At 45.6% G+C, this 26,717-nt stretch overlaps 1 protein-coding gene across 1 annotated transcript; it reads left to right on the top strand.

Annotated features, from left to right (window-relative positions):
- Positions 1–400: 400 nt before the first annotated feature.
- On the top strand, positions 401–25,735 carry ITIH5 (inter-alpha-trypsin inhibitor heavy chain family, member 5; the record flags this gene model as incomplete). The annotated part of the gene is made up of 8 exons (XM_008947571.1): positions 401–517; positions 14,558–14,729; positions 16,709–17,018; positions 19,232–19,785; positions 20,146–20,196; positions 20,767–20,883; positions 23,572–23,949; positions 25,312–25,735. Coding segments are annotated over 8 exons (1,998 nt in total), but the record flags the coding sequence as incomplete, so codon positions are not given.
- Positions 25,736–26,717: the final 982 nt, after the last annotated feature.

The following is a 26,717-nucleotide window of genomic DNA, read 5'->3' as shown; positions in this document are numbered from 1 at the left end:
CACTGAGTTTCTTTTTTTTGTATCTGCTTTTTAGTTTCCAAATAAACTGCCTGTATGTATCCAAATATACTGTCTGTATACATATAGATCCATCAAGACCAGTTCCCCAAATGCATGTTTTATTTCTGAACCCTGAGTAGACACATTTTACTCTTACTATATCTGGAAGGAAAACCCAGTGTCCACCAATGAAGATGTGAGGAGCTCTAGTGGCTCCCTCAGCCTGGATAAACAGGAGACCAGGATTAAGAGGGGCATCAAAGAGCACTCATATCCTCCAATGTAGACACAGACATTGAAAGAAGCATCAGATGTGCCCAAACAAATATCCCACAATGATGTGTGTGGAACATTGTGTCAAGATCTCCTGTTGATTCCTGATTTCCCTGCTCTTCCACAGATTCTTAATGGGTATTTCGTGCACTACTTCGCCCCCACAGATCTTCCTCCATTGCCAAAGAACGTTGTGTTTGTGCTTGACAGCAGTGCTTCCATGGTGGGGACAAAACTGAAACAGGTGAGGTTCTGGCATTTATCATAGACTGGTTGGCTGTAAGCTTGCAGAGAGCTTGCTTCAGCCTTCACCTCACCAGATGGGTTCTTCTGCAAAACGTTTGGTATGTCTGAGGTGAGAGGAGGCTCTGAAGAAATCCCCAGGTGAATTGATTTGCCTGCAGTGAGAAATTATGTGACTGGGAATGAGATGGGAACATGAAATGCAGAGGACTTTATCACTCTATAAAACAGGTTGGTGCTGTCAGAACTGATCTGGGTTACTGTGGATGGGATTGTCCTGGGCAGTTCTGTTCTGAGCAGTTTGGAGAGAGGCAGAATTGGGAGAACTCTCAGCAGGCCACTGTATCCAGCTTAACAGCAGAGGAAAGCTACTGCTGTCCTTAACCTTGGCTAAAACCTCATAACTCAATGCATGCTGTTGAAAGAAAGGTCAATTTGTCTTGCTTGAGAATCTCAATCTTTCAGCATAAATCTCAGACGTGTTTCCAGGGCACATATCTTGAGATGAGCCAACACACCAAGCTGAAGGGCACATCAGCAATGCTTAAAATTGACCTTTGATATGGAGGGTTCAGGCTGATGCCTCAATATTTTTGCTTCTTCTGGTCTTGAGCTGGACAAATGGAAATGATCTCCAGTTCAGGAGCCAAGCAGTTGGCCTGGAAGGGCATCATGCCTGGGGGATTGCTTCTCTCAGCACAGTGTTATTAGTCTAAACTAGAAGCAAACATTAATTAAGATTTGAGTTCTCTTCTGAATGATTTGACAGGTACACCTCAGGTCTGCACTCACACTGGAGAGTTAAGTCCAGTTTTCATCTTGTATGTCTATGCAGAAAATGACAGAAGTCCTGGTAGGGTTACCATCGTTTCCTTCCATTTGAAGACTTTTCCCTCAGGCATGAGATGTGGAGAAGTCAGTTGGCTTCTCTCTGTTGGATGGCCACATCTTTACCTTCTGCTTTCTTACCATGGCCAAGATAGTGACAGGGGAAAGTGACCCTTTCCACACAGATTGACACCAGTATGGGGCAGTTTCAGACTTTATGGATGGTGTGGTGTAACTACTAGAATGGCTGAAGGCCAGTGGTGTGGACTTGTATCTTGGCCAGTTAAGCAGCACTAATTAGTTCATTCAGGCTTCTTGGTTGCCTGCCTGGAACACACTGATATTTCTAGAAAGTGTGGTTTTTTGAGAGACTTTGTTTTTTTCTCTTGGCCACCAACATTAGCCTAGATGTTCTTGAAAACACAGACCATGGTCATTGTCTGGCAGTTCTCTGCCTTTGAATGAGGACATTGGGGTATAACTGCCTTTCTCTCTCTGCTAAAAACTTTACTATCTGCTTTCAATGGTGATCATAAATTTTAATTAAGAAGCCATGTCCTCTATTAAATCAAATTATCTCCACTGTAAGCTAAAACAGAGTATGACTTCTATGGCTCCTAATGATCTTCCCCAGCAATTGGAATAGCAAACAGAGGGTTGTTAACAAACATACCTAGTACCAGGCTGAATGGGGTCTTGAATGTGAAGATCTCTCTGAATCTTTACAAATTCCTGTGGACAGAGCCTGGCTTTTGGCCTTCCATTATCCTTTTTTTTTCCTCCTTGCCTCACAGAAGAAACAGCTACTGCAGAAATGCACCCGGTCCTGCGTGCTGAAAGCAGCCAGCCAGTGACACAGCTCTGAGCTGGGGAGATTAAAACTCTGAAGGGCTTTGGTGCAAGCACAAGCTGTGCGAGTGGTACCTTGGGTCAGCAGATTAACCTTGTGCTATGAAAGCTTTTATTCTCCTCCTGGGGGTATTAGTGTTTCTTTTTCATATACTTAATAGAAACAACAGGGCCAAGGATTAACCCCTGAAGGTCTACTTCATAGCCTAGCCAGCACCTGCTGCTAAACATACATCAATCTCCAGGTAATTAGCTACAAATAGGTGCCTCTTGAGCTTAAAGTGAGAGAAAGGTCTAGCCAGAATCTTTGTTGAGGGTTTATCCAATTTTTTTTCCCTGAAAAAATCACAGAAGAGTAGGGGTTGGAAGATCATTTAGCCCAACTCTCCTGCTCCAGCAGGTCACCCAGAGCAGGCTGCCCAGGATCACATCCAGGAGGGACTGGAATTTATCCAGAGGAGACTCCACAACCTCTCTGGGCAGCCTGCTCCAGGGCTCTGACACCCTCACAGGAATGAAGTTTCTCCTTATGATCAGATGGAACCTCCCGAGCTGCAGTTTGTACCTGTTGCTCCTTGTCCTGTCACTGGGCACCACTGGAAAGAGTCTGGCCCCAGCATCTTGACACCTGCCCTTTAGATCATGTTCAGCATTGATCAGATCCCCTCTGAGGCTTCTCTTCCCCAGGCTAAACAGCCCCAGGGCTCTCAGCCTTTCCTCAGAACAGAGATGCTCCAGTCCCCTCAACATCTTCAAGGCCTCTGCTGGACTCCCTCCAGTAGTTCCCTGTTTCTTTTGGGCTGAGGAGCCCATAACTGGACACAGTACTTTGGATGTGTCTTCACTAGGGCAGAGTGGAGAGGGATGAGAACATCCCTTGACCTGCTGGTCACACTCTTCTCAATGCACCTGAAGTATATCTCACCTATATGTACTCTTTTTATGGAGAATCACTCTTAATATTATGGAGAAGTCCTATGTGCAGGCAACATTTATCTTCTTCTAATTTCAACTGCTCCAGAAAATAGAACTTCATGGAATTATGACCTAAACCATAAAAACCTCACACAGCATAGTCAAGACCAAAATCTACAACTGGCTGAGTAATTCATCTCTTCTGATACAGTAAGAACCTTACAGCCAGGACCCATGTCTGCTCAATGGCCTTTTTCCCCAATTGTTGTTGTTGTTGTTAAGATGTTTGTTAAATTACAGCCACGTCCCCTGGTGGCAGGATACATCCGAGCAGAGGAAATGCCTGCTCTGCTTGTCTCTCAGACCCTTTGCAGCTGTGGTGATCTGTGGTGGTGTGGAGAGAGCTGGGAATTCCCATGGGGTTGCCTTTCCTCATTTCTCTCCACTGAGTCACATGCAAGATCAGCTAAAAATACAGTCAGCACTTGTAAAGAGTGCTCTTGCAGGTCAGCTGTGGTAAATATGACAAAGGACAGTTTTTAGGGTTGTGTAAGCAAGGATGGGAGACATCAGCTGTGTGCCCCTTTCTGCAGTAGCCAAAGGAGATTTTGTACTCTTCACTCAGCTGCTTCTATGAAGTTAATGGCCAAGTGTCTCCAACGGGGTCAGGATTTCATGCTCACTGCAGTTCCCACAGTCTAATCGTGAGTCATTTCCTCTTTTCCTCTCCCAAAGCTTTCCTTTTCCTACATGAATTTTTATTTGTTCATACCATCCCTTTCTTCCTAAGGCATCTTAGCCCTTGAAGCAACAAGATGTCCAAACCCAGTTGCAAACACAGGTAGGAAGACTCGTTGATCAGCCTAAATCAAATCATTAAACCCATGAAGACATTCCCCTCACACTAGTGAGAAATATATTAGCTCTGTGGGGAAGATCAACTAATGTACATGCTCCTCCTGCAGTTTTCACAGCCTCTGAACTCTGGTAATGTCTAGCAGACTCAATTGTGTTGCAGCAGTCCACCTCCACTGAGGATCTGAGCCTTCAGCTTCTAGCACTGGCAAGGAGATGAAGGTCAGGAAGAGAAAACTTGATTATTGAGATAAAATATTTTTCATATGTTCAAGACATTGCACGTCATTGCCGGTGTCCCACTGGCAAGGGAAATATTGGGTTGGTCCTTGTGAGCTTTTTTCCCTTATTTGCAAAGAGACAGCAAGCTCTGTGTGGAATAATTGCTTTTATCAAGAGCCAGAAGAGCCTGGGGAACAGGTTAATATCTGGTACTGGGCAGCAAAATGATTTTCCATCTGAGCAGTCTGATCTGCTGATTTTTGATGGTACCTTTGGCCAGGTAGAGGAGGATACTGCAGGTTTGCCTTGGTATAACTAGGAGAAAGAAGGGCCCCTTGTGATTACCATGCTTATCCCCACCTTCACTCAGCAGGGTGAAAAAGGGCCTTTATCAGCCTGCAGTTCAGGCTTACAGAACAAGCATCTTCCAAGCTATGAACGTGTGGGCAAGGGGGTGGATTTACAGGTATTTTGCAGACATGCAGTAAAAGGCAGTAGTTTCAACCACAGATTCACTTCACCTTACCTTTCCTGCAGGCAATACAGGCCCACCCACTCAGTTAAACCGTTGGCTACACCACAAGCCTGGCATGTTGTCCAAGGTAGTGTGCCAGACTGAAATTTTCTTTGAGGTTGACTGCGCCAGGAGGAGCTCAGCTGAAGCTGGGACCTGCTGCCTATTTGCAAAGACCTCAGTTTATTTGTCTGCATCCATCCAAGGGCCACTGTTGGGACCCTTGATGTGTGACCCACATTGTTTAAGTCTTCCTGAGGGCCCAAGTGCCTTATATACACATATCCCTAAACCTCTGTGCCTCAGCACACAGTCCCTCTGAGGGGTTCCAGGGTGGTGAGAGAGCAGACGAGCACCTGAACATTTGAAGTTCTTTCTGCAACTCCACTGACTTCTGCTGGTTGCTGCAGAGCTGGCTGTGGGCCTTTTGTTGACCCAAAACAATGTCCGCTTCCCAGGAGAACTGCCTTAAAATGCCAGGGGACTTTGGAAAAAAATACTAATCGTAATTACAGCCTTTAGTGAGTTTAAAGCCCCTGTGAAGAGGAAAGATTTGTCAGTTTTTCCATTTCTGTTGGAAAAAAACAGCTTGAGTGAAGAGTTGTGGGCAGTGTCTCCAGCACCACAACTTCATGCAGCTGCTTCCTCCTTGGGAGTACACAAGAGCAGAGTCACCTCAGTCCCCTCTGCAGATGGGAACATGATATATATGAACTGCTACAGCAAATAAGACATCACATCTCTATAAGCTTAAGTGCCCAGCTTCCAAGAAAGATGCAAGTGCTTGTCATGCAGCAAAATATTTTGCCTTCCCCAAACCCTAAAACTTATAAATAATGACAGGGTCATACAAAGAAGCAAGTAAACTTCAGGGAAAGTTGCCCTCAGATGTTCAGGACAGGGAACATCTGTTCCTGGTCTCAGGACTAGCAGTCAACATCCCCCCAGCTGATTTGCTCAATGCTGAGGCAGTAAAAGTAGAGACAGAATTTCCCAGGAAGACCCCAGCCACCCATCAATGGCAAGTTCAGAGTAAATAGGTTGGGTAATTGGATTCAGAGTAAATAGGATGAAAAGGCAAATGCAGAGTTTGGCATGGAAACGTTGCTGAGGCTTGAACTTAAAATCCCATGCAGGCACTGAGAATTCTCCCAAGAGCTTCTCCTGGAACCTTTGCTGAATTCATCAAAGGATGAACTGAAAATGTGTGTTACTAAAGTGGCAGCCACAGCCCAGCAATCACCAGAAAAGTCCATAGTGCAAAGAAAGGGACTAAATCAAGCTGGGAGGTTATTCTGTGACTCAAGGGCATTGAGATCTATAATCAGGTATAGTTAGGACAGAGCTAGAGACAACTATAGTATAGCTCTTGATCTGAAACTCAAGACAGGTTAGTGGGGTCCCAGGTTGGAGCTTAAATGGGCAGGAATGTGGGTGGAGGCCCCAGGTGGGACTGGTCAGAACCATTAAAGCCTATTAGCACCCTCAAGGCCCCAGCATCTACATTCAAATCTGTGAAGCTAGAGATCTGTGTTTCCTTGGTAGCTCTTTCCAAGGTGGAACTGTGTTTTTCTAGTTGCTGGAGCAACACCTGGAAGTTAGACCTGGCTTCTATTCGTGTTTTCATCATGCATCAGTTATGTGAACCTAGGTAGGTTATTTTCTTTGTCTGTGCTTGTCTCTTTGTAGAGTCTTGTCTGTTTAGCTGGCAAACCTGTAGCTGGGCTGATGGATGTACAAGATCCACCAAGTCTAGAAGACATCTGGTCTTTGCCAAGACTTAAGCTATTAGTTTAATACTCCTTGTAACTACGTTGTTATTTCCAAGTAAATACCCTTTCATCCTAATATGGGGTGTACACTACATGTTGTTCAGCTGGGACAATCTGCTTCTAACTGTGAAGGGTAGTTGAAGCTCAGAAGTGCTTGTGGGACCTTGTTTAGAAACCTGTTGGAGTGAGGTCTGAGGCAGTGGCTTGGAATGGAAGTGGGCAGGGGAAGGGTTGGAGGCAGAGATGTACAGGAGGGAGTGGAGCTCCTGGAGGTGGAGATGCTAAGGTCATTTGGAAATAGGGAAAATGGGAAGGATAGCAAGTGTTGGAGGACTGTGAGGGCCCTGTGGCAGACTCTCAGGTGGGAAAATAGGCAAGTTTGCTTTTTTTAAAGAACAATTCAGTGCTCTTGTGTTGCTTAATGCTAACCCTGAGCAAAAGTGCTGAGCCTTTGCTTCAGCCAACCAACCACTGTCACCACCTCTCACACTGGAGATGAAAATGGGGAAGTCACATCTGGAAGTAAAGAAGTATCACAGTTCAAGGAAAAAGGGCCAGGGCTATGAAAGGAGGTGGCTACAGAGTCACAGCCTCTGTGGAGGGATCACAGATACTTCATGTCTATGAAGTAGACTTTTCATGGAGAAACAGCACTCCTCCCTGAGAAGGAATGGTGCAATCTCCAGGGTGAAATAACGCAGAGCTTTTCTCCATGGAGGGGAAGCATCTCTCTGTGAAAGGACAACACACCTCCCCTAGCAGGTTGAATGCACAGGTAGGATGTTCTGAGAAGGGGCTTGAAAACTCCAAAACCTAGAAGTTTGCTGACTGCTGAGAGACTCTGTCTGAGAGAGTGTCTACTTGATGAGGGATGTGGGCTGATTGATATGTAAATCATGGCAACGTGTGCTTCAGCTCAACAACTGCTGCAGAGTGTAGCAGCTAATGGTCCCTGAAATCGAGGGGATGTCCTGTGGACAGCTGCTTGGGCAAGTCAGCTCTTCCAAGCACTATGCCAGTAGCTGATCTGTGTGACAGAATGCAAGTCCCAAGTTGTTGGAACAGTTTTCATGTGCTGGGACTAACCCCATCTTCCGAGGATGGGCAGAGAGAGAGATGTCAAGCCCTGCATTGAGAGCCTGGGGCATTTCCCCCTTGGTGTTGACCTTCTTGCTTCTAGCTCCATGGAAACTGTTATGCTGACAGGGTGGGGCCTTGAGAGTCTGACTGGCATGCTATGGGATGTGACCTCACTTAAAACGAGCTAAGCACAAGACAAGAATGTAGCCTTCATCCACTGCTGTGTCAGTCTGGCTGTCTGCCCAGCTGGCCCCGTTCTTCCCAGTGGGGTCATTTCAGTGGGGCAGCCTTTAAACTTTTCCCTTGGACTTACTGTACAGCAACCTTTACTGCTCCCAATGTAATCCATCCTGCATGGCTGATAAATGCTTGAAGAAATGATGCTTGGTGCTGATAAGAACTTGCCTCCTTAAAACTTTGTGCAAGCACTGATTTATATCCTCAATGCTGCCATGGGACTGCAAGGGCTCAGCATCTGCTCTGCCCTCTGGGCATGTGAAACTCCGGTTCCTGAGGAAATTGGGTCATCTTGCAGTTCTTCATGTACTGATCCTCACCGTGCTGTTGGGTGCTAGAGAAGTGAGTTACTTCAGCTGGCAGCTAAACTTACCCACATCCTTGAAGACAGTTTTCTCTTCCACTGAGCAGCAATCCAGTGCTTAACTGCCCTGGATGAATGTGGAGCCAAGTCATTTACTCCATATTAACTGGAAAATGTTTTTCAGAAAAGGCAACAGAAGCAGTCTCTTTGAAGGGTGGAGTATTTCTTTTGCAGTCTAGGAAGTAACTATTTTTAAGGCCATATAGGGACTCAGTAATGTTCATATTACTAGCAAAGGATTTGTGGTGTTCAGGCAGGAGAGACTGGAGCATGGACTGAAGACAGACCTTTATTGTCCAGAGCTCTACAACCAAACTCCCCCACATCAGTGGCAGTGTAAAATAAAATGCTTCTTGTCCAAAATTGTGAAGGAGTTTCTCTCAATTACACCATCTGCCAGGAAGAAGGCACAAAGATACATTGACAGGGAGAGGGTGAGGGTGAGCTGCAGCCCCTGAACTACACGATGCTCCCTGCAGAGCAAGAAAGGGCAGATTGTCCTCCCCAAGGCGGGCATAGAAGGAGGTAAAAAATATCCAAAGATCAACTTCTGGGTTAAACCCCATTTTTGGTGCAAGGTCCTTGTGGCTGGCAACTGACGTGTGATCTGCACTGTGGGCAGAATGGAAACTGGGGTATAGAGGAAAGCAAAACTCATGAGATGTGGCTTCAGACCTCAGCGGGAATGACACTGCCCAAACTGTACCTCCCTCTGTGCCTCAGCTGCTCCCCAAAAAATGCCAGAGGTGCTCACGCTGCCTTTCTCTTGCCTACTGGATCTGGGTCTTTGATCCCACACCCAGTCTTTGGCAGCACTTTGTCTCACCTCCACAGCACCATGTCAGGTCCAACTTTGACTCCAGCCTTTCCTTGAGTCACAGCATTAATCCCTCTGATAGACTGTGGGCAGATTTGACCAGCTATGGCTGTTCTAGCTTAGAAAAACCATCTCTGGACCTTTTTATCAGCTGCCTCTGTGTGTTTGGAAAGGGAAGGATATCAACCAAAGCATAGAGGACATGGAAGGGGAGGGGGGATCTTTTCTGTTTGTTCTCCCTGTGTTTCCTTGCAGTGTTTTGCCAAACAACATATTTACTTGTACTTTTCTCCTAGTTGCTATAGGAGATCTAGTTTCTGAGCCCTTCTTTGCACTGTTGTGCTCTCAGACAAGTTAGTGGTCAGAGCTATGGGTTCCTAACTCCCTTTGAGCTTACATCTTGTGCCTTAGCTCTTTTAATGGGCTGGCATGAAGCTTGTACAGAGGATGTGGGCTTAGGATGAAGCACTCCTAAGTGCTCCTAGGCAATGGAAAGTGTGAATACGTGGGCCTGGGACATGCATTATAATGAGGTGCTTGAATTCCTCTCTTGCTCAGTAGCAGGGCTGACGTCTGGCAGTGCCACAGCATCTAACAACCAGACATTGTCTCCCTTTGAACTGCACAGCGTTCAGGGTAGCCAGGCTTCGCCCTCACCCTGCTCCTCAAACAACCAAGGGACTGTGGGAGAAATGTCATCGGGACTCAAATCCCTCCTAAAAGGTGCCCAGATGGTCTGACATCACCCCAGATGTCTCTGAGGCAGCTCTTTGACCCAAGAAATGGCTGAAGGCTCTCCGCCCTCCCATGGGAGTGTGCCTCTTCCCATACTTTCCTCCACCAGTGTTTAAGCCCAGTGAGGTCTGGCAGAGCTAGCCCCAAGGCACAGGTACAAAGGTGACAGTTCACAGCTGAATTGGGCTGTAGCTGAGGAATTTCTCTTCCTGCTGTTGCTGGGTGTTGTACAGCCCCAGATCATCTTGGCCATGATGTAGGGATTTTAGCAAGGGAGAAGCAGAGAAGCAGCAGTTGTGTTGCATGTCCATGTGTCAGTGTGGAAGTGGCAACAAAGACCAGAGTGATGGCTGGGAGCTGGCTTGTCTCTGACCTTGTAAGTTTGACAAGACACAGCTTGCACATTGGTTATTTAGGCAGTGTGAGCTTGTCTTCAGCTTCCCATCATTTCTGAAGCACAGACAAGAAGTGCCATCACTCCCTGGCAGCCATGGTCACCCCAGCTGTCCCTAACTGTAGACCATGACTGTTCTGCTCTAGATTTAGGGACTGATGTTTTGTAGCCCCTGGAGGTGGCTGTTTCAAGCCCTAGGTTCCAGCTGTGCTGACAGCTCATTCACCACCACAGCTTCTCAATGGAAATGCACTGGGGAGACAAATCAGCATCCACCTCTCAGCTCAATTCCACCTGGGGGAAATGGAGGCATCTTCTTCCACTACCTTATCCTCTTTTGAATCCTGATTTAAAACTTGTCTCTGACAGCTACAAACAGTTCCCATCTCAGCTGTTTGATCTTGCTGCTTCCTGCCCTCCTCGTCTTTGATCCTTGCTCCACCCTTTGCACAAAAAATGCATCTACCTTGGCAAATAAGTTGGGAGAAGTGTTTCACCTTGCAGCACCTGGCACAAGGGTGTCAAAAAATGCATCTACCTTGGCAAATAAATTGGGAGAAGTGTTTCTTCACAGTGCACCCTTGTGCAGCACCTGGCACAAGGGTGTTGGACCCTTAAACTGGGCTTCCTCAGTGTGAGTGGGTTAGATCTGTGCCCACTTTATCCCCAAAAGGAACTGGCGTTGGATGCACAGCCCTGGAGGAACGCTCTGGCCCTCACCAGGGAAGAAAGGGTTAACTTGCTGCCTCGCAGGAGAAGTCTTTGGCACCAGTTTCAGCCCAGTGACTCACTGGGGCCAGGTGGAAGTGCAAAGCCCCCATCGGCAGCACAGCAGCTTGGGAAGCCCAGGGCAGCCTCAGCCCTTGGCTGCTCGGAGCTGGGAGATGTTCCAGCTGTGTCCTTACAAGGCCAGAAGGAGAAACCTGCTGAGGCTGCTGCCAGGCACTGTCTGCACGAAGAGCTTTGCAGATCCTTGCCTGGGGGCTGGTGGAGACTGGAGGAGAGGGTTGGGCACCAAGAGCACGCAGTCATAGCTACGTACCCAAGGATTTCAAGCAATGCACTTTTACCAAGATATCCTCGTTATTGAAAGTCCCCTTTGCCTGCCAGCTCCTGAATCCTGTCCAGCCCTTTGGAGGGAAGTCACGTCTCACTCACAGCCTGTTTATGGGTGAGGAGCAGCAGTAGCCAGGTGTGTGATGCCACCCCTTGAGGACTGTGGTCTTTAGGATAAACCTGGAGGTCCTCGTTGGCTGGGAGGAGAGCTGGAAACACACAGGATGAGCCAGGCAATTCAGAGCACTCTGGGGGAGGTGGAGAGACAGCTCAGCTCTTTTTAGCTCCAGTAAGCACTATTGTGCTCAGAGCTGGGCAGGATTAGGTCTTGAGGTGAGTCCCACCTTCTCTACAGTTGACCTGCTCAGCCTCTTGGAGACAATGCTGAGAGACAGGCACTTCCAGACAATGACTCAGCCCATCTTAAAACCTATCCAAGACAGATGGGATGGATTACTCCCTGGAGGTGTCTCCCCCTGCCTAGAGAGGGATTCGATGCAGTGCCCAGCTTTCTGATGACTGAGTTGGGAAAGCTGAATCCCACCCTTCATTTTTGCTGGGGATGAGGTAAAAACTACAGGGGAAGGAACCATATGGCTTCCCTCATTCTGTTTGCTTTGGAGCAAGGACGTGCACACTTGTACATATGTCTGTGTGTATATATGTGACATAAATTCAAAGGATTTTTATTAAAGTTGCAGAGGCAAGCACGTGATAGATGCCAGAATCCAGCCTGTCTGTGTGTTAACACTATAGAACTTTTTCCTGGGAAAAAACGACTCAAACTCCACAGAAATGACTTAACTGTGACAAAAACAAGAGACAAAAAGGAATGAGAGAATGAAATCAGGGGAGAGAGAGGTGGTCCCAGCCCCATGTTTGGCCCCTGGGTGAGGGTGTGGGGAAGTGCTGCCTTTTCTATCAAACTCTGCTTCAGTTCCCTCCTGACCCCTTCTGATGTTCTAGCAGAACATCAAGCTACACTGCTGCTCTACATTGTTCCACCTTTTCTTCTCCTATTCTTCTGGCTGAATGCAGCCAAGAATGCCAAAAGGAATTTCTGGGCACGCTGGAGGTGAGATGCAGTCCCTCTGCAAGGAGGCCAAAACAAGATTATTTCTCCTCTCGCCTTGTTCTCAGGAACAACAAAGCTTTTTGGGCCCAATAAATCCCTCTGAGAAAAGTGCAGTTTGACAGAACTGCAAAGAACTGAAAAGAAGGGTTTTGTAATGGGAAAGGTCAAATGATGACAATTTTAATCAGAGCTATAATATGGATAATGAGATCTGGGGAGTTTCCCACCGATTCATTGCTTCTAGGCACCTCTGTTTCTCTCCCTTGCTTGTCCTGGGGGGGACTAGAGGGGGAATGTTAAACACAGAGAACAGTTGTGGTCTCATTGTTACTTGTTTTAGCATCCTGCCCCAAATTTCCTTCAGCAGAGGTTGGCATGAAGGTCTGATGACACTCACAAAGGATAGAAACTTCTCCATTTTCACTTGCTGCTTACTTTGATCTTATTTTTTGAGGGACAAATGCATGGGCCACTCATGATATTATCATGGAACAAATCCAAGAATCCTTTTCTCCACTGTGTAACTGGTGCCTTGCCCTTCTACATGTGCATGAGAGATGGTCTGGCCTACTGGTTTGAGAGCTGGAAGCTCCAAGGTTTGGAAAGCTCTCCATTTGTGGCCTTGACATCATTACTAAAGTAGTCTGTGCCTTGGTTTTCACCTCTGTAAAATGGGACTGTGAATATTTGAGGGTCCCTCTGAAGGGTGTTGTCGTGTAGCATCTGATGCATGTTTACAATACAAAGGCTATTGCAAAAGAGGAGGTGAGAGAGCATAAAACCTTCCCTTCTTGTCAAATAACCACTGTTTAGCTCATCTTAGCAAGACCTCTATGGACTATAGACTGGGGAGACAGCCTTCATATTTGGGGCAGATACTCATCTTCTTGAAGGTTTGTTTGGTGCACATCGTGTTCTGAACCTAGTGGGGGCTGTCATCTTCTCTTTGAAAGAGCCTCTTCCACCAGCAGTTTTTTTAGTATTCTCATCTATGAACCCTTCATAAAATGCATGGTGGTGAGACGTGGAGCAATGTTCCAGTTAAGCAAATGAAGGAATGATCTTGTGTTCCTTGTAAAGGAAAATGTTTTATACAGAGGACAGAAACAGGCAGGGACCTGGCTCCAAAATGTTTGAAGCTATGGGAAATATTCCTCTTAATTTCAGGCGGGCTGGAAGCCAAGTCACCAGCTGGGAGGATTAGAGAATCCACTGTGGTGGGTAATTTGTTTGCAGTTCCACCATTGCATCATCAGCTTCAATACAGAATCCAGAGGGATATTGATGACACAGCTTGTTCAGCCTTCTGAGCTCCTTTCCAAACTGTCCTTCCACAGCAACATCAGGCCTAGAAAAATGTAGTTTCCAGCACTGCTGACTACCTGTAATATTTTTTCTGGACAAACCCTTTCCCTGATAGGCATGAGAGAAACCTTTAAATCCTGATGACTCCACTATGTTATTTCTTGCATAGCTTTTCTTGGAATTTGAAAGGCTTAATGGTGGCCAAGAAGAGGAAGAGCTGAGAAGCTGCTGATCCCTCTGCTTGCAGATATTGCCTCATATTCTTCCCATGTGTTTTGCATCCCAATGTAGAGTATGTTTTCATGGACAAAGGCTGCTTTTGGGCATCTTCTCTTAGCTGGTCTAGCCAAGTGGAATTTTTTTCTCCATGTGAACACAGTTGTGTGGCTACCAAATCAGAGTGGGTCACACTGGGGAGAACTGGGCACATCTGCACTATTCCAGTTGGCTTATCCTTGGTGGTCTGTCCTTCTCACCACCCAGGAGCCTTAACCTTGCTTGCTATGAATTTGTTTTGACACCAGATTTCCTCACTCTGGTTGCTTATATTCACATAGAAGGACGAAGAGCAGAGCAATATAATGTTGGCATATTCATGAAGAACAACATGCCTGGGACAAAAATAACTAGCAGGTAGAATGTGCAATACCTATCTTATATCTTCTTCATTTGAACATATTAGCCGTCCTTCTCACCACCCAGGAGCCTTAACCTTGCTTGCTATGAATTTGTTTTGACACCAGATTTCCTCACTCTGGTTGCTTATATTCACATAGAAGGACGAAGAGCAGAGCAATATAATGTTGGCATATTCATGAAGAACAACATGCCTGGGACAAAAATAACTAGCAGCAGGTAGAATGTGCAATACCTATTTTGTATCTTCTTCATTTGAAGATATTAGCCTGAACATTTATTAATGCTGAAAATATTATGTATATATCCATATAACTTCTTAAGAATTAAATTCTTGCCCACTAAAGCAGTGACAGTTGTGCCTACTGGTTTCTCTTCTCTTTCTAGACTAAAGAAGCTCTCTTCACAATCCTTCAGGACCTAAGGCCCGAAGACCACTTCAATATCATTGGCTTCTCCAACCGAATAAAGGTCTGGCAGCAGGACCAGCTGGTGCCAGTCACCCCAAATAATATAAGAGATGCCAAAAAGTACATTCATAACATGTCACCTACTGGAGGTATGAATGGGATTAATTTTGCTCTGCGACTACCTACACTAGAATGGAGAGTGGTGGATTGGTCCTGTAGCATGTTGTAATAAAAAGACAATGGCTTGTGGGATAAGGACCATCAGAGTGGGAAAGTTCCCATGGTTATATCTTGAGGACACAGGAAAAAATGGGGTGTCTTGGTGAAGAACACACCGAGCCCCAGTACTTGTGTAGTTTCTGAAAGCCTCTGTAAAAGCAGGCACATGATTTTGTCTGGGCTGGAACTTCCACAGATTGACTGCCCAATGTGAGCTGTGGGATTGCTTTTTGCAAGAGCTGGTTCCTCACCTAGTACTGTCATCTTCTTGTCTCTACCAAGCAGCGACCAGAATGATATTGAAGAATTTCTTGCCCCTTTTTGCTTGTGTCTTGTTGCTGGGAGAGGAGGAGACCCCAGAACAGTGGCAAAGTGCAGGCATGACATTGAATTTCTTGCAGTGGTCTCCTATGAGGCTCTGGACACTAGTATAACAAAAAAATATAGTGAGGTTTGTAGTCAAACATATTTTGGTAGCTGTGCCCGTCCTTGCTGAGCACTCCCCAGGGAAGCAGAGGGCTGCAAAATGACCTCTGCAAATCCTTCACAGCTGGTTGAAGGTCAGACTGAGCCTTCCCATGGCTGTCCCTGAGCAATGACCACTCCCAACAAAGGAAACCCTCTGATGGAAAACCACAGCAAACAGGATGGTTTGCTGTGCTGTTTGCATTGTCAGAGGAAGAGTTTAGGAAGTGGTCCAAGGACCTGCCCAGTTAAACAATTACCAATAGTGGGACTAAATTCAGAGTACAAAGTTTTTTACTCCTGAAGTGCCAAAAGAGCTATGCAGGAACCAGCTGGGTTTGCCCATGAACCTGCCAGAGAACAAAAGTAAAAGGAAATGGTTGGCTCAGGTTCAACAGGAAGGTGGGATGATTCTCCAGTGTGAGCCAGTGGTACTTTAGTTTTGGCTAACTCTGCATTTTCCCTGTGAAGGTGCTGTTGCTTGAGTACCTTCCAGTGGATGTCCATACATTCAGGCTCACAGCCTGAAGGTTTGAAATTATGTTGTCTGCCACATGAGATGGTTTCCTTTTCTTTCTGGGGTAAAAAGTTCTGAAATTTTGAATCTGGATGGAGACTGAGAATATTAGGGTGTTTAGGTGCAGAGCTTTGGTTCAAAAGGCTTCTGCAAAAAACGTAGTCTGGATTTTGAGGACTTTTCAGGAGTCTTAGCTCCTTTCCTAGCACACACACACAAAAAAATATATGGAGAAAGGAGATACTTGTAGTAATTTTCCTGCTTAATTTTTTTTTTCTCCTGATCAAGCAATAGGTCTGAATCCTTTTCTTAGATATTCTTCTAAAGTACATCTATTTATTCATTTATTTTCTGTTTTTCCCTCTCGCCCCACTTCACGCAGCTCCATTCTTCACTAGCCAGTTGTTTTGTGAAAACACTCCTCAGCTAGCAAAGCCTTTTCTCATCTCTTTAAACTTTGTTAGCCCCTGGGGTTTGAATAACAAACCCAACTACTTGTTTTCCCATTTGAAGGCTTTTTTTTTTTTTTCCTCTCTTCAAATATTGTGCCCTTCAGACAGAACGAACAGAACTTGTTTTCCCAGTTCAGATGCCATCTAGGAGAGTCCCTCATTAAGTTTAACTGGTTTTGTATGTAGTGGTAGGATATGGTATGTGCTGTGACTCTGCTTACTGTGGCTGGCTATTGTACATTGAAAAGTTCAAGGTTACAGCAATTTCACAGAAAGAATTACAATTCATAAGACCATAAACAACTAGCCCAAATTGGTGCTGAGTCACAGAGCTGAACTGAGTTAAACAGCAACTTCATGTGAAAAAAAAAAAGAACATTCTGATGAACAGAGATGCTGTCATTGTCCTAAAGTGAATTTAGGGAAATTATTTGTACCACTCTTAAGAGAAATAATCATTTTGGTACCTTCCCAGGGACTAATATTAACGGTGCCCTCCAGACTGGTGCAAAGCTGCTGAATGATTACATTGCTCAGAACAACATCGATGCCAGGAGCGTCTCTCTGATCATCTTCCTCACGGATGGGAGGCCCACTGTTGGGGAAACACAGTCCTCCAAAATCCTCAGCAACACCAAGGATGCCATCCATGATAAATTCTGCCTCTTCACCATTGGCATTGGCAATGATGTGGACCACAAGCTGCTGGAGAGGATGGCGCTGGAGAACTGTGGCATGATGAGGCACTTCCAGGAGGATGAGGATGCAGCCAGCCACCTCAAAGGGTTTGTTCTTTTTTTTTTCTCTGCTTATATCTGCACTGAGTCTTCGGGGCAATGGCTTTGGGAAGGAAAATCCTCTAAGGAGATAGCACAAGAGATGGGAGTTTCTCTGAGGCTCAACTCCAGTTGAGAGAGGCTCAAATATTTAGGATGCCTAAACAGAAATTGTCTCCTTCCTCGAAGACTCTCTGAGCTGCACTAGAGCTTCCAAGACCTTCAGGACAAGGCGTTTGTTTCCCTAATTTTCATTTCCCTAAAAATAGTTGTTTTGGGCATGTAAACCTGGAGAGATGAGAGGAATGAGTGCCACCTCTTCACAGGAGGGAGGAAAGGATCCATCTGCCACTCCATCCATGTCATATGCTTCTCAGAACAGGCATTTTGGATAGGAAGTGGCATTCCCTGGCACCTGAGGGAAGATTGATGGATTGATGGGGCTACAGGAACCCAGCACTGCAAATGCTTGTTCAAACATCTCTATCCAATAAACAGCTCACTGTTTATCAAGCTCAGTGATGGCAAACCCAGCTGGTATGTGGCCAAATTTATGTGGAAAGGTGCAATCACTTGCTGGAGGCCAATTCAAATCACTGTCGGAGGGAAAATCTACATGGGTGCCAATGTCATTTCTGATTTTTGTGGTCAAGGGGTTGTGTTTCTACACAGATACTTCCTTGCATTGTACTGTAAGACAGGTTGTGCCCCTTGCTCCAGTATTTGTTACATCCCTGGACTTATTTCACAGAAAATTCTCAGGTTTAATTCACCTATGTTTTAAAATCCATTGAGGTCTCTGCATCAAAGACACTGAGTGCTCAAAGAGACTTCAAAATAAAGCCAACTAATAAAGCTTTAAAACAAAGCTTTGGCTTTCCTTGGAGAAAGAATAAACCAGAAAGTGTAACTCAGGCTTCCAGACAATCTGTTTAAGCAGATGTGAAAAATAAATGCAGTCTGAACTAAAAAAGGGCTGAGGCCAGTTCTTTGTTTATTTACCAAATTAGACTCAAATGGCTTGCCAAGAGATGAGGAGTCTGACATTTAAATGGGAAACATGGCATTCTTGCAGCAGCTTGGGAAGATCCATCAAAAGCACATTGCTGCAGGGAAAATACAGTATTGTAAACTTAGGGCTTGAGCTCTTGTAAAGGCTTTCTGGCCTGTCCAGTGCAGAGTATTTTCAGAAGTATGGTAGGTCATGTTAAAAAAGTGTTATAAGGTTAAATTCTCTGGTTCCATGACAGTCATTGCTTACACCCACAGAAAGTCAGTGATGAGGTAGCAGTGAGGCCTCTTCTGCAAGTTGTCTTGTATTTAGTAGTTAGAATTCCTCCATTCCTTGGAAATGTCCTCATTTATGGGGGCACAGTGAGATTCCTTCACGATTTTCCTAGAATTGTTCTGGTTAGAAGAGCCCTTCAAGATCATGAAGTCAAACTGTTAACCCAGCACTGCTAGGTCACCATTAAACCATGTCCCATATTTTTCCTTCTGACCCTAAGAAAACCATGTTCCTGTCTGTTCCACAATGACCATCCAAAACTGTTGTCTATGGCTCTTCCAGGGATACAGAAGCTTTGGCTGCATCTTGGTCTTACAGTTTTTGGCTCCAGAATACCATGTATAATACCACTAGAAAGCTGTGGGTAACAGCATCTCTTCCAAGTGTGTTTTGAAATAGCTAGGGTCCTTTCTGTGAACCTAAGGAGCCACGAGTTTACTTTTGACAGACAGGACCTCTTCAGCAAAGTTAAATGATCACAAATATCTCCTTGCAGTGCTCTTGAATCGTAGTGGAAGGTAAGTGACTGCTGGACCATGCTGGGATGCTTCTGAACACACTGAAGAGACTCTGGGTACCTAAGAAACACTGAAAAGTGAAAGGAGGCAGAGAACAATTCTGGTTGAAAGGGAGCTCTGCATGTCATGTAATCCAGCCTTCTGCTCAGAGAAGAGCTAACTTCAAATCTAGATGAGGTTTCTCAGGATCTTGTCCACTGAAGTTTTGAAAAATTTCTCAGGGTAGAGACTCCCCCATTTCTCTGGGCCCAGTTACAGTAGATGCAGTAGCTAAATTTGGGGCTTCATAGCTCTAACTTCTTCTTAAAGTCCAAATTAGATAGTCTGGCTGTATCCTTGGCCATGTACAAGTGCAAGAGGGTGTAGATACACTTGGATGAGCAGTACTAATGGTGAGAAATGTGTCTTTGTTTAAGGTTCTATGATGAAATAGGAACACCCCTTCTCTCTGACATCCGTGTTGATTACCCAGAAGGCAACGTGGAGCAAGTCACCCAGAACTTCTTCCCTAACTACTTCAATGGCTCTGAAATTATAATAGCTGGCAAACTCATCAACCACACCTCAGACAGTCTCCACGTGGAGGTGACTGCCAGCAACTCCAAGAAGTACATCCTCCTCAAAACAGATGTGGCTATTGACCTGCCAAGCAGAAATGACATCAGAGGTGTCCCTGGCTTGGAAGATGGCAAAGGTGATAGAAATCATATTGAGAGGGCATGGAGTTACCTCACCATCAAAGAATTGCTCAACTCCTGGTTGAAGAGTGATGATAGTCAGGAAAAAGACTATTTGATGGAGAAAGCCAAGTCAATGGCCCTGACTTACAACTTTGTTACTCCCTTCACTGTTCTGAAGATGAGAGAAGCTGGAATCCATTCAGAACCACCTCAAGAGGAGTTTATCAGTCCTTCTACTGATGGCATTGGTGAGAAGTTGCAGAGCTTGCAGGGGCACAAGGCACCACCAGGTACGAGGGGGAAATAAGCATGTGTTGGTAAGAAATCTTAATGCACAGGTAATGGCTCAGGGCTGACTTGGGCAACAGGGGTGATCTACCCATTGAGCTGAGGAGTGGTAAGCAGAAAGCTGAGTTTTTCATATTGATTTTGCTAATTGTGGGCTGGGTGACCTTCAGCAAATCTTTTAGGCACTTGACTCAACCCTGGAAGCACTTACTGCTCTGTAGAAACAGAAGAAAATTTAGTATTCTAAATGAAGCTTATAGTAGCACAATGAAATATGTCCCATAACCTCACTAAATATTATTTTGTGAACATTATTATACTATGGTCCTTTCTGTTGATCAGTCTTTCTTCCCCAATTCTAGGTATACGTAGACAGCAAGACAAACAAAGAATTAAAATCTCCAAAACTTCAGGTTAGTGCCTGTTTTCATGTCTTTAATAATCCAAAATAAAAATGAAATTATGAATTTGTTTAATAATGGGTTTATGGAAAACTCTGTTGCATGTCACTGTGGTAGAACCATCCTGACAAATCAGCCAAAATCCCATTTATGAGACCTACAGAGTATGGTGGGAAATGAAAATAAAAACAAAATACAGAGGGGATCAGTAATAGGAAGAAGGGTGAGTAAAGGGCAAGGCAGAAATGTTCTACAGCATGACAATTCCCATACATCACTGAAATTATATTCCAAGAAAATATCCTAATTTTCACCTGGACTGCTTGGAGTTTTGAGTTTTCATTGAAAACCCAACCTCTCCTGTGAGAAAACCAAAACAAAATTGAACAAACTTTGTGCAAAACAAAGCAAAATGTGGCATTTCCTGGCAAACTCCATCTTTCCCTCTAAAAACAACAAACTGGGAGGTCCTAGAAAAAAACAAGGAGAAACACACTTTGAAAAGCAGTTTTGTCACAGTCTTGGAAGTTGCAGCTTTGTGCAAGTCTCTCACGTTTGTCTCTTTTCCCCCTGTCTTCTCAGCGGATGGAGACCCTCACTTTGTCATTGATTTTCCCTCCAGCAAGTTCTCTGTCTGCTTCAATATTGATGGAGAGCCAGGGGACATTCTGCGACTGGTCTCTGATCATAAGGAATCTGGTGAGCAGCCAAGCAAGGCAGTTGTTTGTGGAGGAAAGCTGAGGTGCAAGGCAAGCTCTCTAGCAAGAAGACCAAGCACAAAGGTGCTTCATAGGCAAGAAAGTGGTAGGAAATGAGGAAAAAGTTGCTTTTCTGGGCAGGAAATGGAGAATTGGTGCAATTCATTTTCCAGTTCTAATCACCTGGATTAGAAGGTGAAGTGAACTGTCCACTTGCACTCGCTGACCTCCAACCTTTTCACAGCAAATGGGTAAATTCACAGCAGGCCTAAGCAAGGAGAAGACCTGGCCACTCTTACCAACACAATCCATCTACAGAAGTGCTTGTAAATAGAGTATCACAGGATGATGGGGGTTGGAAGGGACTTATAGGATCATCTAGTCCAACCCCTCTGCTCCAACAGTGTCACCCAGAGCAGGGTGCCCATGATCATGTCCAGGGAGGTTTGGAATCTCTCCAGAGAAGAAGACTCCACAGTCTCTCTGAGCAGCCTGTTCCAGGGCTCTGGCACCCTCTCAGGAAATAAGTTTTTCCTCCTGTTCAGATGGAACTTCCTGGGTTGCAGTTTGTGCCCATTGCCCCTTGTCCTGTCACTGAAAGAATTGGTTTTTATGTGTATCCAAACTCTTGCTAGTTCAGGTCTTCGTTGACTGGAATCAAGGGAGCAGCCAGTACATGTAAACAGCTAAAAGCCCCTCCTGAGTGCATGAGGACCACACTGTACCCCTTCAGTCCAGCTAGACTGGAGAGCTCAGCTCCTGATCAGTAGTCTCAGTGTGGCCTGGGTGTTGCACTTGACCAGGTCAAGTAGACCTCTACCACAGCCACAGCTGAATGAACAGCCAGAGACATCCTGCATGTAGAGTTTGCTCAAGCCATGCAGCCTCCTTTGTGCCAAGGGATTACACAGATGATTCAGCTGAGACAGAGAGAGTGCATGTGTTTGGTGGTGTAACTTCATCAGCCCTCTAGTTAAAAAGTCACAACATGCAAGTGAAGGATTTGGACTCATCAAAATTGCTCTACTGCTGGAATTTCAACCCTTCACTTACAGTACTCTTTGCTTCAGAGCAGAGTGAAGTATCCCAAAGGGCTCACCCAGCAGTGAGGCTGTCTCAGTGAAGAGATTACCAAACTGGATACTGAGTCATGACAGCCTGGAGCAAACCCACACAATGCAGGATCTGCACTGCCCAAGCCAGTCTGATCCTCAGGGCCCCAGGCTGTGGTTTGAGCTGATCTGGAATTCTAAGCAGGGCAGCTACTAAGCAGATTACATCCTGAGCAGGGCAACGGTGGGAGGAAGGGCTGTCAAAACCAGAGACAATGCACAGACTTGTTTTACAACGAAAATAAACCACCCCACAATGAAGTTATAAGAATTATGTTCTGTGTGGCAGTGGTCTAGGCTCTGTAGCTCTGTGTTCATGCCTACCCTAGTGAATAAGTTCCATCTCCTGGCCATGTTTCCCTTAAACTTCTTTCAAAGGCTGAATCTGTGCTACTGCTTGAGTGATTCTGTGGCTCAAATGCAGTATGAGCTTGCGGAAAACAGCCTCTGCAGCAGCAGCAAGTTGAGTCTAAAGACAGAGGGATCACTCCCTTACTAGGAAGGATGGGATATGGAGAGATTTCATCTCAGGGTTGATGGCTTGGGTCTAGCTTGGGTTAGCTACAAACCTCCTCCTTTACTGTTACTGTCTAGTAGCTGTTCAGAGGCTGACACTGTGGACAGCAACTCACAAAAATCATCCAAATAATTGGGAGTCTTTCTGTGGACATCTAGGCTTTCTTTGACTTGGTGAGTTCTGAAGCTTAGACTGCTCAAAAATGGTTCTTTTGGGGCAAAACTGGGGGAAGTTGGAAAGGCAGCACTGGTGAAGCTGGAAATAACCCAATGGGAGTGAAAGGTTCAGGGTCCCCTTTGGCAGCAACAGAAAGAGAACCTGAATTTCTTTCACTGCTACCTGAGGAGGTTCAGGACTTTATCTAGCAACAGAAAGAGAACCTGAATTTCTTACCTACCTGAGGAGGTTCAGGACTTTATCCGTGAGTGTTACAGGCCAGGCTATTACCTCTACAGGTGCTGCTCAGTCTTTAGGGTGTTGGCCAACGAGTGTTACAGGCCAGGCTATTACCTCTGCAGGTCTTTAGGGTGTTGGCCAAGATAGTAACCCTTACTCTGTGGCTCTCCAGGCTAATTCTCTTCTTAGGAGTCAGGTAGAGAGGCAGAACAAATCACAGCTAGCTACTACCCTGAGATTCTCTGAGAAAGCATCATTCAGACACACCCAGGTCATCTTCCTAGAAGTTCAGTCCCTGTGCCAGTTGGTGATACGAGGAGAAGCAGGCCTGCCAACAGCTCTTCTTAGTCCTCCAGTTAGCTACCTAGGTTTGAGTTATGCATCAACAAATAGGTGGTCTAGGTGAATCATACCAAGGTTGGTCAAGCTACAGCTGTCAGGAATAGAAATATTTGTCTTACGTGGTCCCAAATCCCTGCACATCATTGTTTCAATCATAGGTAGGTCTAAGGTTGGGTGGAGCTGTGCTGAGGAGCAGCTGAGCCTTGAAATAATCGAGTATGAGGTGGTGAATTTGCATGTCCTTGGTTGCAAGGCTTGGATCTTTGAGGCAATAGACCTGACCTTAGTTCCTGCTTTCACTTATTGATTATTTTCTTGCAAGGTGTAACTGTGAATGGGCAACTAATTGGAGCTCCTGCACCACCCAACGGCCACAAGAAGCATCGGACTTACTTCAGCACCATCACTATCCTCAGCAATAAGCCAGAGAGGTCTTACCTAGAGATCACACCCAAAAGAATCATCCTGGATGATGGGGAAAGACTTCTTCTGTCCTGTGGTCGAACTGCTGTTGTGCAAAGCAAGAGCCTGGAGGTGTCCATCTCTGCCAATTCCAACGTCACCGTGACCATACGAGACACCATCAGCTTTGTCATCCTCATCCACCACTACAAGAAGCCAGCTCCTTATCAGAGGAATCACCTGGGGTTCTACATCTCCAACAGCAAAGGCCTCTCTTCTGACTCCCATGGGCTGCTAGGTAGGTGAGAGGTTCTCAGGGTCAGAGCTGTAAACCAGACAACAATGATCCAAACATTTTTCAAGAATTAGAGACAGGAGGTGATGAACAAGGTGGGTGGGGCTTGAGTTCCAAGGTGAGATTTTTACATCCACTCTCAACCAACTCCTCTACCTGCTAGTATCCCCAGCTCCTCTCCCATCTTTTTCTGTCTGAGCCACATCCCACAAGCCTGACTGTGTGGCTGGGCCTGTTTTTCACATTTCCATTCTAATGATGACTATATTAAACCATCATAAAAAGAGTACAGATGGTTGATGCTCCCAATACAGAGTCAAATATTTCCCAAGAACCATGAACAAGGCTCCAGTAAGAGATTCTCTAACAGTAGTCCCAGTTCAGAGTAGCCCATCTGCTAATGTGCTCTCAGGGACATGGTGAAGTCGGGTCTGAGTCTCTCTAGGCAGAGAGAACAGTCAACTGAGGTCTTGCAGATCCTGAAAGAGCTCTACTCACAGAGCTAGCAGGCTGCCAGAGCTCATTGGCTTAGCCATCAAGTATTGCACGTGTTCAGAGGGTCTGTTTGAGCAGGACTGAGCTGTTTACACCCCAGTCTGATCAAGATTAAGAAACACTGGTACATTTTGTGGCCACCTTCTTTCAAATATGAAGTGAAACAAGAGTCATCCCCACATTTTGAGAGCCACTAGGCTTTAGCTAGCCTCAGAGAACTTCTAGATGGTTGGGTTCTTCCAGCCAACAAGAACTAGTGATGTTCATGGCTGTGTACAAGTGCAGAACTTTAAGGTTGAAGCCATAGTTTCCGTGATATTCAGGCACTCTGAGGTTAAACAGATGATCCCTTAGGAGTAGGGTTTTGAATTCAGGCTGCTCACATGCACAAAACTCTAATTCCACACTTAGGTTTGGCCTGAAAAAATCTTGCCCCCAAGAAGGCAAGAGTGCTTGGAGCTTCAGGCCTAGATCTTCTGTATCCTTGTAGGTAGGCATTGTATGGTTTGGCTGCTCACATGCACAAAACTCTAATTCCACACTTGGGGCAAGATTTTTTCAGGCCAAACCTAAGAGGGCAAGGGAAGAGTGCTTAGAGCTTCAGGCCTAGATCTTCTTTATCTTTGTAGGTAGGCATGGTATGGTTTATTATCTTCTAGTAACCATGTCCTACAGAAGAGAACTTACTACTAGCAGCTCTAAAAGCTCTTTAGATCAGCCAATGTAACTTGACAAGTGGAGGGAAAAAAAAAAGAAATAAGGTTTTATTAAAGTCTCTTTCTCTCTTTGTAAGATTTAGAGAAGATTTGCAGGACCTTATGAACAAGCACAAACCAGCCAGTGATGGACTCTGTTTATCTTGCCTTGCAGGTCAGTTCTTGAATGATGAAGTTAAACTTCTTCAGGAATCTCTGAACACAAGTCATCAGGAGGCTGGTCAGAACCACACGGGAGCATTGAAGCCAAACCCCACGAACACCCTGAAGGTGAAGGGCCGGCTCGTTCCTGTTGTGTGGAAGCAGAGGAGGATCTACAACGGCCAGCAGGAAGTTGACTGCTGGTTTGCCAAGAACAATGCGGACAAACTGATCGATGGGAGCTATAAAGACTACCTGGCTTCTCATCCTTTTGACATAGGGACCAGCTTTGGGCCAATTAACAGCCTTTAAGGCAAATCCTAGCAACGCATTACAGCAGCACGTGTGACAGCGGTTCCCTTCTGAAGCCTCTAGAGCTAGGCCATTTATGAATATATCTTTACTTCTTGGTGCCAAAGAAACCAAGGATTTCTGCCCTTGGAAATCAGCTGTCTCCTTTTTGTGGTAGATGAACTTTGTTCATCAGATTCCTGAAGATGAGGAGGGTGGGAGGGAAGGGAGGTGGATGTGGTTAAAGGTGTGATTGATGCTCTCCCAGTGGGAGAAATGGGCCAGGACTCATACCCAACAGTGCAGAGAGCTGCTGGCCTTCAAATCAACCCATGCAGGGATCTGTGCAATACACTCAGAGGCTGAAGAGTCACCCAGTGAGGGGTACAGATCATACAGCACAGTGCCTAGCTAGAGAGACAACCTTGGGTGATACACCTTGGAGAATCTACTCCAACCATGGTCCCTGGGAAAAGAAGAGAGAGGAGAGGTGGGTGGCTATTCATCTGCAGTGACCCATTAACATCAAAGAGGTACCAACCTTCACCAACGGGCCACAAGAGGGTATTGCTTGCTTGGTTATTGGGACGGGGTCTGGATTTGCCCCTAAGCAAGATGTTCCCTGTATCACTGTGGGCCCTTAAAACAAGGGTGAAAGCCTTCATGTGGTTTATTGCTGTCTCAGCACACAGGCTGCATGCTTAAAAAGCACTCCCAGTCTCCAGCAGCAAGAGGAATGATGCAGGCTCCCATTCCATGAAGCATCTCATTTCAATAACATTGCAGGTTTAGTGATTTCTTGAGTCTTGACTCCCTTAGGGAGAAGCAAAGTTCCAACAGACTGTGAGCTTCCAAGAGACCTGCCACCTCCTTGAGCAGAGCATCACTTCTGCTTAGCAGAGATTGAAATTCTCCAAAGGATGAGGAACCAGCACTCATGACAGCTTATGATGCTACAAAGCAGCCTCTTGAACTTAGACTAGACTTTCCTAGCTGTTTTTCTAATCAGGGAGGAAGTCTTTATTTATTCCAAATTGTAAAGCAGTTTTCATCCCAATTTCCCCTGGCTCCTTCTCCCTCCCTCCTTACACTGCAGGAATTTGTACACAGCAGCAATTTGGCAGCAGG

Source organism: Merops nubicus, unplaced genomic scaffold, assembly GCF_000691845.1.
Source record: "Merops nubicus isolate BGI_N331 unplaced genomic scaffold, ASM69184v1 scaffold4109, whole genome shotgun sequence".
NCBI classification, from domain to species: Eukaryota; Metazoa; Chordata; class Aves; order Coraciiformes; family Meropidae; genus Merops; species Merops nubicus.
Note: the sequence above shows the minus strand (reverse complement) of the source record. Positions and strands in the feature narration are given on the sequence as shown.